This window comes from the organism of the source record quoted next, unplaced genomic scaffold (assembly GCF_019419815.1).
Source record: "Pyrus x bretschneideri cultivar Hongxiangsu unplaced genomic scaffold, Pyrus_bretschneideri_v1 Contig14, whole genome shotgun sequence".
Classification (NCBI taxonomy): Eukaryota; Viridiplantae; Streptophyta; class Magnoliopsida; order Rosales; family Rosaceae; genus Pyrus; species Pyrus x bretschneideri.
In genome coordinates this window covers 6,005,001-6,017,250 of record NW_025999435.1, presented here as the reverse complement: position 1 = coordinate 6,017,250, position 12,250 = coordinate 6,005,001, and the positions used below count along the sequence as shown (strand labels likewise).

General features: G+C 36.7%; 1 protein-coding gene and 1 long non-coding RNA gene across 2 annotated transcripts; one reads left to right on the top strand and one right to left on the bottom strand.

Annotated features, from left to right (window-relative positions):
- The first annotated feature begins 7,572 nt into the window (after positions 1-7,572).
- LOC103937239 lies at positions 7,573-9,438 on the top strand. Its single transcript, XR_665790.3, has 4 exons — positions 7,573-7,733; positions 7,907-7,966; positions 8,382-8,438; positions 8,571-9,438. It is a non-coding gene; the product is annotated as an uncharacterized LOC103937239 (long non-coding RNA).
- A 1,276-nt stretch (positions 9,439-10,714) lies between these two features.
- Positions 10,715-12,050, bottom strand: LOC103937240 (60S ribosomal protein L24-1). The gene is made up of 3 exons (XM_009347165.3): positions 11,862-12,050; positions 11,596-11,744; positions 10,715-11,033 (listed from the first exon to the last, which is right to left on the bottom strand). The coding sequence occupies exons 1-3, from the start codon at positions 12,048-12,050 to the stop codon at positions 10,880-10,882; spliced, it is 492 nt and encodes a 163-aa protein (XP_009345440.1). The 3' UTR covers positions 10,715-10,879.
- Between the last annotated feature and the right edge of the window lie 200 nt (positions 12,051-12,250).

Here is a 12,250-nt window from a genome sequence, read left to right as displayed (position 1 = left end):
TTGATGGCTGGGTTTATTATTGTATCACATGCTTATTTTATTGTCCCTCACCCGAGCCTCTCAGCTTATCTGAGTGCCTGAATTGCTAGTGCATCAATTCCATAATATTGGCATTGACTTTACATATGATAGGTCTGGGTAGATTATGAAAAACATTTGATATTTTGGTTCCGTTGAGTGGTCCGGAACCCAATGTTGTTGGATTCCGTTGAGTGGTCCGGAATCCTTGCTCTAGTTCATTCCGTAAGGTGATTTAGAATCCTAAATTCGAGTAGATGGGAATTACCCACAATAGATATTGTGAAAATAAATTAGAATTACCATGTTATTATTCTTAACCCAAATTGGGAATTATGTAGAGTTCTTTAATTAAATTCGTGAAATGATATGTTATCTCACTGATTGATTAACGTAATTAAATGTTAATATTGTACTTCATGATTCCTTGACATGTTACAAACTATGTATTGAAATATAATCTTGGAAGTATAGTGATTAGTATGATGAAGTGAAATGTGATTTGACTTGTGTATTGGAAATGGTTGTGACATGTGATTGAAACGCATATTGAATTGCTTGGGAGATGTGAGGTCTAGTAACTGACCGATGACCCATTGTGATGTGGATTTTGCTCAATATTGCTTCGTTTCATTGAGTTTTGTGAATTGGGTAACTTGAATCATGTCTTGTTCCTTCGAGCCGTTGTCATGTTTCTTGGACTTCCGTTCAATTCGGTTGGGTGGATTGGAACTGAGTTCTGTTTGGATTCCGTTGAGTGATGGTCCGGAATCTCCTTTGGAGCCTTGGTCCGTTGGGTGGTCCAAAATCCCCTTTTCCAAAGATGTAGTCTTCAACTAAATTGTGTTGCTCTAGCCTTGCGTTTCGACTTGTTGTATGTGTTATTGATGATGTGATGGTTGACATTATTGATTAATGTGATTATGGAATGACGTTGGATATGAGTGGAGTTATCATGAGTATTTTAGTTGATTAATATTTCTAGAGAATAATATGTTCTTTGTTAATTCTTAAATATGTTACACGCTATGAAACGCGAATTTATGTGGGAAACGTGATGATTTATGTGATGGATGAAGTGGAAATGTTAATCGTCATGTGGGATTGTTATGTTGGATATCATTGTTATTGTTATGATTAGACTTGTTGATAAATGTGGCTCGAGAATGGTATTATACATCGTTGGTTCTTTGAAATGATATATGTTGTGAATTGCGGTATCATGTTGTGACATAATGGCCTATATATTGATGGAGGGGAAATCATGATTTTCAGATGGGTTGTTATGTAACCCTGAGTCTAGTATTTTCATGCTTGTCAAGTTCTATTGATTGATTGAGAAATGTTATACCTTTCGACTTAATTGGACTGTGTTAGATGTCAATTATTGTGCATGACGAACTACGAATGACTTGATCCCTGTTTAGGGTACGTAGGCAGTCTAACAGGGAGGTTAGATGCAGCCATAAAGCATACGAAAAAATAACTATGTGATTCATTTATTGAGTTGTGCTTGCCCATATCCCGGAGGTGAGATATGATAGATACGGATTTTTAGTGACGTCACGTGTCAATTCTGGATGTATGTTGGGATTGGGGCGTGACACTAGTGGGCTCAACTTTTTCATCAAGATTTCAAAGTTGAATTAATGATTCACTACTAATTATACTAATGTTGTCTCAACTTAACCACCTGCAAAACCGATCAATATTGAATTTTATCACAAAAATCTTCAGTGCAATTAAGAATGAAACCATTCAATATAAAAAAGATATAATAATTTATTTTTTAATGTTTTCGATGTAAATTTATATTCGTGAAGATATTCTTCACATATTGTGCATGTACAATATAAGTCATGTAAATTTTAACATGACAAAATGTTACTTGGTCACAACATTCCTGGTAAAGTGAGAAGGCTCTTCTTACTTAGAGCAACTCCACTATGCTCCATAGCCTGATGGACCGGCTCCAAAACAAGGGGCAATAGCCCCAATAATCATGTCCAGCCCATGTGGGCAATTGCGCAGGAGAGGGCCTGAGTGAGAGGCCTGGTGAGAATCGCTGGCCCGAGAGCCCAATGTGGGGGGTGATGCAACGCTGACATCAGCCACGTTTTATTATTTTTTTAGTCAAGTGCATGCATAACACGCTTGCATGGCGCGTCCCAGACATGTTTAAGGTGCTGGGGCTCGCGGTGCAGGCGTGCGTAATGTTACCGTTGGAGGCCACGTGGCAGCTCCGTGTCTGTTGGATTTCAACGGTTACTTTTTGTGGACCGTTGGATTTCCAACGGTAAAAAAAAAAAATTCAACCTTCATTAATTTCAGCTGTTGGATTTAAGATCAACGGTCCACGTTATTCGCCTTTATAAATTAAAAGAAAAAGAATTAACATTTAAAAAATCTGAAAAGTTACCGTTGTGCCATGTGGCACAATCTGGAGGGTTGGATTTCAAAATTTTTTTAATCCAACAACAGAAATTAATTAAGTTAATATAAAAATTAATAAAAATGTTAAAAATTAATAAAAATTTTGATTTTACTTTTCTATAAATACATTCTCATTATCTTCTACCTTATTCCAATCTTTCTCTTAAATACTTTCAACCATATTTTCTCAAAGTTTCAACCATAATTTCATATTTTCTCAAAATTTCAACCACAATTTCATATTTTCTCAAAGTTTCAACCACAATTTCATATTTTCTCAAATACTTTCAACCATATTCCAATCTTTCTCTCAAAGTTTCAATCCAATTGTTTTCCAACAAAATGACTAATGATGCAGGTACGAATTGGACGCTTCTTGAAGATGTTACGTTGTGTTCTAACTGGGTTGAAGTTACTCATGATCCGATTACGGGTAATGAGATGCAGTTGCGAGAAATGTGAGTCTTATTCATACCAATTATCTTGAGAAAATTGATGGGAAAAGAACCAAAGAATCGATGTCCAATCGTTGGAGAATACTCAGCCAATCGTTTAGTCTTTGGAGAGACGTCTTGGCACAAGCTAGTGCTAATCTTTGAAGTGGAGAAAATTTAGTGGATCAGGTAACAATATATTATTATAAAATGCCTTGGCACAAGCTAGTGCCAATCATTTTCTGTCCCCATAAACTCCTTGCCATGCACTTGGACAATTTTTTCTGGTCTAGTGCATATAGTCGATGCTTCCAATCATCCCAGGAAAACATCGCATCTCGGCTTTTTTCAGAAGCATTTACAAGTCTATCTCAGTAGATCTCCGGAGGTACTTTGCGGTGTAGATAGATTCGATTACGAAGAAAAACCTCATCAGGGACTCAAGAAAGGTTGATTTCCCCATCCTCGCTATCTCATCTACTTGGTCTGCAGAGGCTCCATATGCAAGCATCCGAAAGACAGCAGTAATTTTTTGCTCAAGAATGAGACCTATAACACCAAAAGCATCCTTATTGTGCACAAAGTAAGAATCATGGTTGCAAACATCAATCATGATTTTGTTGAACAAATGTCGTTCCATTCTAAAACGACGTCTAAAGTACGTATTAGGGAATGCACTGTTACGAACAAAATAATCGTCCAAGAGATTCGTACCTCGTCGTTGCCTGCTTCTACCAAGGTTTGTGGAACGGCTGGGCCTGCAGTTCTGAGCCACAATTTGGATGACTTGACGGGAATGTGAGGCTCTTTTGCTTCTTGCTTCGTCATTTCTCCCTCTACGCTCCTTATCCTTTTCGTCTTCCATCTCATTTTGGGCCACCTGGAGATTGAACATTTCTTCCCCTTGTTTAAACAATTCTTTCTCTTGCTCCTCGATTTTCCAAAACATCCTTGAAGAAGAAGACATTGTATGAAGGAAGCAGAAACTATGAATAATGATACAAATTTTGATTTTGGTGAAGAAGGAAGCATAAACTATGAATAATGATAGAGATTTTGATTTGGGTGTGTGATTTATGGTTCTCGATGGTGGGTTATATGGAGGAAAAAGAAATGATTAGGTTGTAGATAATGTCACGTGGCATGCCGTCATTCGTTAAAAATCTGATCGAAATATATCTTCAAAGATTGTCTTGATATTGTGACACATGGCGCGGTGTGATTGGTTAAAAATCTTATCGGAAATCTATCCTCAACGATTCTGAAAAGGTAACAACACGTGGCATGACAACATTGGATAAATATCTTATTGAAATCTATCACCAAAAATTGTCTTCTCAGATAATGACAAGTGGCGCAATGAGAACGATTAAAAATCTTATCCAAAATCACAAATAAAATTATTTTGTACTATTTTATAAAATAAAAAATACTAATATTTTATTGCCTATTGCCATGGCTGTTCAGTGTAGGGGTCGAGATGCAAAAGATAGTTATTGTTCATTAAGGCAGTTCAATAGTGACTTGCCCTAAGGGGCTTTTGTAATGGTGGAGTTGCTCTTATAAATAAACAACACGAATTTAGATGTGACTAAAAAGTAAAAAACGTAAGCTTCTAAAGTTGTATTTGCTTGTGCCAAAAAAATATTTGTAATCTTAGTATTGTGTTGTATTCAAAAGATATATATAGCTTTTTTAATGTACATGAAGCACAAGAATGTGCATTATGTGTCATAATATAAGTTGAGATAATATATATTTTTGAGTGTCATGACACTTGTATTATAACACGTGGTGTACTAGTTCGTTTTTTAAGTATATTGAAATTCTTTGGTTGGATTCTTGTTAGGCTAGAAAACGGGTCGTGCTTGTCGCTTTCGTGTTATACTCGTTATCTTAACCAGTTGTGTCGTGTCGTGTCAAACCCTATAAGGTATTAGGTTCTTAATAGGTGACCCAAAATGATCTAATTCGTTAACGGATCATGTCATTTAATTTTGTGTCGAGTTAACAGGTCATGCAAGAAATTGTCATACGATCTAGCACACAATATTTTGTCGGGTACTTAACGGTTAACCCGATAATAACCCAACACGTTAACGGGTTATCCGATAACGACCCAAATCGTTAATAGGTTGATCAAAAACCTGTTATTTTCGTGTCGTGACGAATTAACAAGTCGTGTAAGAAATTGCTAACCCTATTTCTTGCACAATACAAAATCAAAATTAAACATTTCGTTTTGGTTGGCTGAGTCTGCACTAGTATAATTTTTATTGAATTAATTATAAATAATGACTCATTCTGTTAACCAAGTTGCTTAATTAGTAAAGTCAACTGTATATGTAACAGCTGGTTGCATTGCAAGTTGTAGAAAGGTTTACAATGTCAAAGCCAAATGTTTATTCCTTAGTTTGTTTGATTGTTTGGAGAAGTTAGTCAACATGACAACAACATAGCATCAGTTAAACAAGAACAACCTACCCACTTACCTGCCGATGCAACATCCATTTCATCATAAAATCAAAATAAGAAACAAAGAAATGATATTATTTCAACAAATTAATGGATCAACATGATTATTAGACTACCAAATTATCATAAAATTTGGGTTTTTATTTATTCGATCAAAAGTTTTTTGATAACCATTTCGTTTTACTTTTTATTTGAAAAAAAATAAAATAAAATAAGAGAGAGAGAGAGAGAGAGAGAGAGAGAGAAGTGAAACTACTTTCTCTAGTTTTCAAATTTTGGTTTTGAGTTTTTACTTTTTAGTTTTCAATTTTCATTTTTTTTTAAATTAAAATAATTACCAAAGTTGTTAGAAGTGGACTTTTGGCCCGTCTCTCTGATAATTTCTACATAGTATCAGAGTTAGGGAGCAGATCTGTATTGCCACACGATAGGCGAGTCCCCTGGGCCCTACGCAATGATGGTGAGTCCCTTAGCCTCGCGTGTACAGTCAATCCCCTTGGCTTCATGTGGTTGCCGAAGTGTGGATCTCCCACATATGACCCACTAATCGGGTCTCACATGAGGGGACATGTTAAAATATTCCACATCAACCGAATCTCTGAGAAAATAAGAGTTTAAATATCTTAACCTCACTCTAACTAATACCGAGGCCTTTTGTGATAAAACCTCACACTTAATAGATTGTGTATGTGGTAATTACCAAATTGGGGACAATATTGGTATTGTTGGAAGTGGACATTTGGCCCGTTTCTCTGACAATTCTAAAACGATTTCATTCTGAATATAAACACAAGATCAACACCAGGAAGATGAGTAGAGACTGACCTAGAATGAAGATTCAAGTCACGTTAACAAACGACATCTTCACACATATTTTTATTCTCAATAAATATGCAGAATGCAATAATGTGGTAATTAACTAATTAAATTCCCTCCTTAAACCACCTTGAATCTGAATATGTGGATGGTGAATTTGGTGGTGAAAAGGACATGAGGAGAAGGCATAAATTATAGGTAAGGTGCGCTTTTGGTGTGTGTTGAATATGAGAGCATGAACGAAGGGGACATTACATCTGGACAGAGAACAATGCATGAGCAAAACTTACGCGTATGCCAGCCGTATGCGTGTATGTATATCCAAATTTGTACCAAACGATGGCTTTTGGGAGATTGACTTATATGATACACACACACACATACATTTTTACGGTGATCTTTCGTGTCAATGAAATAAAGATATGTGTAAATTGATGCACGTGTCCTTTTTTTCATTGACACAAGACGTCACACAGTGCACCTGTATCACACAGCTGTATCATGTTAGTTAATTTGGGTTGTTGGATATGGAAGAGGTTGGATGAAGTTAGACACATGCAGTTGCTTAGAAGCTACATGCTATTCGTTTTTTGTTTTCTTTGCCATCGGTGCATTGCCATTCTTGTGTCTTTTGCTTGTTCAGCTTGGCAAGTTAATTAAAATGTAATTAACTAGTTAATTTAAAGTATTTAATTAAGGAGTTAGGGAAGGGGTGCTTTATTTGATTGAATTAGAATTTTATAGATAAGAATAGTTCATCCACGACCACGAGCCATGCCATGTCAAAGCTGCTACTTTTTTCAGCAAACCCTAGCTTTTGTTGCTTACACGGAAATTTAAACCCAGCGTTTCTTGCCACCTAACCTGAGGTCTGTAGAACTTTTTTCACCAGTAACTGCCATGGTCATGTCGTTTATGCACGAGTAAACAATTACTTACAAAAGTATCTCGCAATGCAATAATTAACGAAGGTTTGAATTAAAAAAAAATTGAACTTTCCACGTGCAAAGCCACTAGACTTTTCCTTTTAATCTTTCGGGCCCACTTTAATTAGATCCCCAATTTCCATGACTACATAACTACATCTACTGTAATAGGAATATCAATGAACGATTATTGAAATTGCTCAGGATATGCCTTTTTAGTTTGTAGAATTTATTTCTTAGTTCAAGATCTCTCTTACTAAGTCCCAGTTTGGGATTGAGGTGATTTTAAAAAAAAGTGCTATGAAAAAAAGCTGAAAGAGTTTTTGGTGTTTGGTAAACACACCAAATCAGTTTTTTTTCTTAAGTTTTAGATGAAAAAAAAGCTAAAAAGTGGAAGCTGCAAAAAGCGGCTTAACAAGTGAAAAACACAGAGCTACAGTAACTTGTTAATGAATTTTTCAATTTGCCAATATTGCCCTCCTTTCTCCTTTCTCATTTCACCTAATTCCTCACACTCTCAGACTCTTCTCTCTCGCAAAACACTCTCTCCGCACACCCTCTTCCCTCTGTTGCCTGCCGCTGCTCATCTTCCTCTCTCCGTCAGTCTCAATGCCACATACCAAGCAACCAGGTACTCCATTTACTTGAATATATTTGTTGTAATTAATTAATTTAATTTAGTTAGGTTAGGGTTTGGCTGCTTTCTCAGTTTGCTTCTATTTTGTAGTTTAATTTTAATTTAGGGTTTGGTTCTAGCAGCTAACATGGATGATGAACCGAATTTTTTGGGGTTTTCTGAAACAGGGTTTATTAGGCAACCAACAAACGAGTTAAGGCGAACATAGGCTCGATCTCATCGATTAGGTAAACATAACTCTCTCTCTCTCTCTCTCTCTCTCTCTCCCATCGTTGAAGCAATTGCAGTTTTGGTGTTTGAATTAATTATCTAAATTTCAGTTTTGGGATTTGAATTAAGGTTCTAATTATTATCATGAGATCCATGAAGCAATTTCAGTTCTTAGGGTTTCATTGGCAATGATGGTGTTGCTCTAAATATATGTATGGATTATATATTTAGGATTATGTTGCTCTAAATCTAAGTAGTTTAATTGTTTGGATTATGTGTTCCTGAGTTGGTGCAGTGATGATGTTGCTCTAAATATATGTCTGGATATATCAGCCCGACAGAAGAGCAAGGAACCCAATTCGTTTTGGTGCGCGGCCGAGTTTTAGCACTAAGATGATGTGAACATTTGTTTGATGCTTCTATTGAGTGCAGGAACGATTTGTAAAACGGCGGGACACACTGATTGGCCCCAATTCGTCCACTTTGAAGGTGCACAGAGTAAACCAGATATCATGTTCGATAATGCAATTGTATTTGATGCAATTATATGTGATTTCACATTTCATTAGATATATCTTTGTTCTGTTTCTCTAATCTTTCACAATATAATTTTGGACACAGGCACTTGAAATACTTACGGGCTGTTAGATAAAGCTGCTGCTTCGTCATTCCAACTCCCAAGACACTTCCTTCTCCACCCACCATTTAGCTCATATACAGCACAAACATCCGAACTGCTCTCTCTCAGTCTGAATCTCAATCTGTTGCCGTCTCTCTACTCTGCTCTGGTGAACTGTAAGAACCCAAATCTCCTCCTCTTTTTCTGCCCTTTTTTATTTTTAATTTTTGTTTATGTACTCTGTTTGTTTCTTAAACACACTACCTGTTTCCTGCAATGTGGAGATCTTAGAAATTTAGAACGGCATAAAGCAAGTGTTTGTTTCTGTACATGCAATGCATGGCTTGCTTCTGCTTCTGCATGCGAGTTGCTTCCAATTCCTGAAGACTAGCTCATCTTTTATGAAATCTGAACCTAAGGTTAAGTCCTCCTACCTCTGTCATTCTAGTATACATACTCTCTCCATATGGTTTATTGATTATTCATCCTCAATTGAATGTGTTTTCACTATCTTTCTTCCATCACTTGATGCATGAGATGTTTCAAAACCAAATTGGACAGCTATTTAACTAACTTTTCTTTTGCATGTCATGTACGACTTGTGCAGAAGAAGAACAAGAGAGTTGAGAGCTCAATGGGTTTGCAAAAGGAGAACGAAGATGTTATCCACAATTGAAGGTTTTTTTAGCTGCAAATCAAGGGTAGACAAAATGCATAGGGTAGACTTTTTCAATGTGTCTAGAGGTGTATTCGACTTGTTAGCGTCTAGGATGTTTATGTTATTTTTGAGACTTCACTTGGTGCATGTATTCAACTTATATGATTAAATTCTTGATTAATGAAAATGTGATTAACTAAAGTATTACATTACATTTGTTATCAGTTCTAATTCCAAATTATGAACAAGGATTATGTGGTAGTTGGTTCATCACACACTAGAAGCAAATAGGTATTGGATTTTGACATATGTGATGCACATTACACCACATATCAAAGGAATAAGTGACGATTTCAGTGTCACTCACATATATGATATGTGACGAATTTATAGGTTATTGAATTTAGTGTTTTGTGACGCTTACTTTGTCACATATCTCCTTGAACCAGGTATCCTAATCAATTATAGCTCACATATATGATATGTGACAAATTTATAGGTTATTGAATTTAGTGTTTTGTGACGCTTTTGTCACATATCTCCTTGAACCAGGTATTCTAATCAATTATAGCGGCAAGTTTGATGAATGCATCTAATTAGACTATTTTCAAGTACATTAACAATATTGTACTAATGAATCCTAGCTATTCAGTCTAAAATATTTCAATTGAAGTAGTTTGTCATACTAATTAATATTTAAGATAAAGTTTATAAATATTTTTCTTTTAAAAATAAAGTATATTTAGTAATTTACCTTTATTTGTTAAGAAAATTAAATTAATAGAACATCTAGTATTATACATTTTTTGGTCATTTCACACAGTCATAGTTGTTTTACATAAAAGTTTACCAAACACTTTCATACTGCTTTTTTTTTTCCAAAAGCACTTTTACAAACAAAAGTTTACCAAACACTCTGCTGTTTTATTTCACAACTGCTTATTCTCACAGCACAGCAGAAACAACCTTTTTTCAAAGCACAACAATACCAAACCAACCCTAACTAGAATCAAAGAATTGCCAGTCGGTAAACTTTGGGTTTCAGACGTAAATGAAGGTTTTAATTTGTTTTAATTTGTTTTAATCAAAACGCAGCCACGTTGATCATTTTTTTCAATTCAATAATATATTGTCATGTAACAAAGCAACAATATTTTCTCTAAGGCCTCGTTTGAGTAGAGCTGACAATTTGTACCCTACCCGTTTATCCAAACTAACTCATCTTCCTCTTTCATCCACCGTACTTTTGCCAAAAACCTCTCCATCCCTTGAAAGGTGTTACCACCCATGCCTACCACCCATTAGCTTAAGAGTTGGGTTTGAGTGATCCGTTAGTTTAACGGGTTAGTTTGGGCGACCCGTTGACTTAACAGTTTGGTTTGAGACTGACCCAAACCCCATAAAAACGACCCGTTTGCAGGTTTACGTTTGACATCTAGGACTTAATTGGAATGACAACTTGTTACGTTCAAGGTATGATAATAAAAATGACAAAACTTTCAGTGATGCAATTGAAACCCAACAGGAAGATCCAAAATTGTAGCGGCCAACAATGCAAATATTGATCCATACAAAAATGCAAACCAGAAAAGACTTAAATTGTCAGAGCAAAACAAGTTGAGTAAATTGTTAAGATAGGAAGAGGAAGAAAACTCATCGCTTTCCACCACCACCTCCAAGCTTGGCGGCCTTGGGAGCAGCAGCCTTGGGCACATTTCCCTTGGACTGGCCCTTTGACTTGGACACCGATTCCGCCTTCTTCGCCTTCTTCTCATCTTTGGTCTTCTTAATCCTCTCCTTAATTTCACTGCCAAATTCACACGTGCAGATTTAAATGAGCTAACAGTGTCCTTGTTGAACAAAACCCAAAACTGAATTTCTCGTCCTAATCAATTGATTGAATTTTTAACAAATACACAAAAATATGAAAGAGCAACAGTGCATGTTGAACAAAACCAATAATTGATCAACTTAGAGTGTGTCTGGGAATGCTTTGGTAAGGCAAAAAGCGCTTCTGGATACCAAAAACACCTCTAGCAGAAAGTGCTATTGTTCTAAATGCGGTGTTTTTCTTGGCACTGGTATTTGTGATTAAAATGTTCGTATGCTTCTAACAAAAGTGGTTCTAGCAGAAGTGCTTATGAGCAGAAGTTTGCAGAATCATTTCCAAATTGCCCTTTGATCAATTGATTCAATTCATAACGCATAGTTAGCCTACCACAACAAAACCCTAATTTTCAAAATCTTAATCATTTGATTCAATTTATATATATATATATAAGCCATAGATGTGAATGAACCAACAAAGGACAAGTTGAACAAAACCCAGAATCCATTTTTATCAAAATAATTCATTCAATTAAACATACCGAAGAGCAGCCTCACGGGCAGCGTCACGAACTTCGGGCTTTTCGGTCCTTCGCTTCTGGATAACTTCCAATGTGGCACCAACAATGGACCTCGAATAGGGCTTCTTGGTCGAGCGGCGCTTCTTCTTCACAGATTCAGCAGCAATGTCCTAAACAGAAAATCACATCAGAGACAGATGAGCTTACGATAATATCCCTCATTCATCCATCAAACAAATCAACGATTCAAACCAAAACGCAACGTTTCACGGATGTTAGGGTTCTACCTTCTTGTGTTGCTTCCGGTACATGGCCGTCCAGGTGAGCTTGGAAGGCTTGAGGCGGTTGTGGAAGTACCTCTTGCATTTGGAATTGGCGAAGAGGAAGACCTGGGAATCGGAGCGGATGAATCGGATTCCCTTTCCCGGGTAAATCTTGTCGCCGCTGAAACGGCAGAGCTCCGTCTTCAGAACCATGGCTGCTCCTCCGCTGCTTCTGTGCCGCTGATGTCTGCTGCCGCCCCTGCTGCTGCTCGCTCTCCTCTGCTAAAATCTTCGACCTGTCCAAACTCTAAAACCCTAATGCCTCGGGTACCCAATTTAACGTCAACTGCCATAGGCGCTCGCTGTTTCCCCCGCCTAAGACGACACCGTTTTGGAAGCACTGGGCTGTTTTA

Coding starts and splice junctions, on each gene's coding strand:
- LOC103937240 (XM_009347165.3), bottom strand. CDS start 12,050: ATGGTTCTGAAGACGGAGCTCTGCCGTTTCAGCGGCGACAAGATTTAC. Junction 11,745..11,861: donor ACCGGAAGCAACACAAGAAG/GTAGAACCCTAA, acceptor TTTTCTGTTTAG/GACATTGCTGCTGAATCTGT. Junction 11,034..11,595: donor GCCCGTGAGGCTGCTCTTCG/GTATGTTTAATT, acceptor TGAATTTGGCAG/TGAAATTAAGGAGAGGATTA.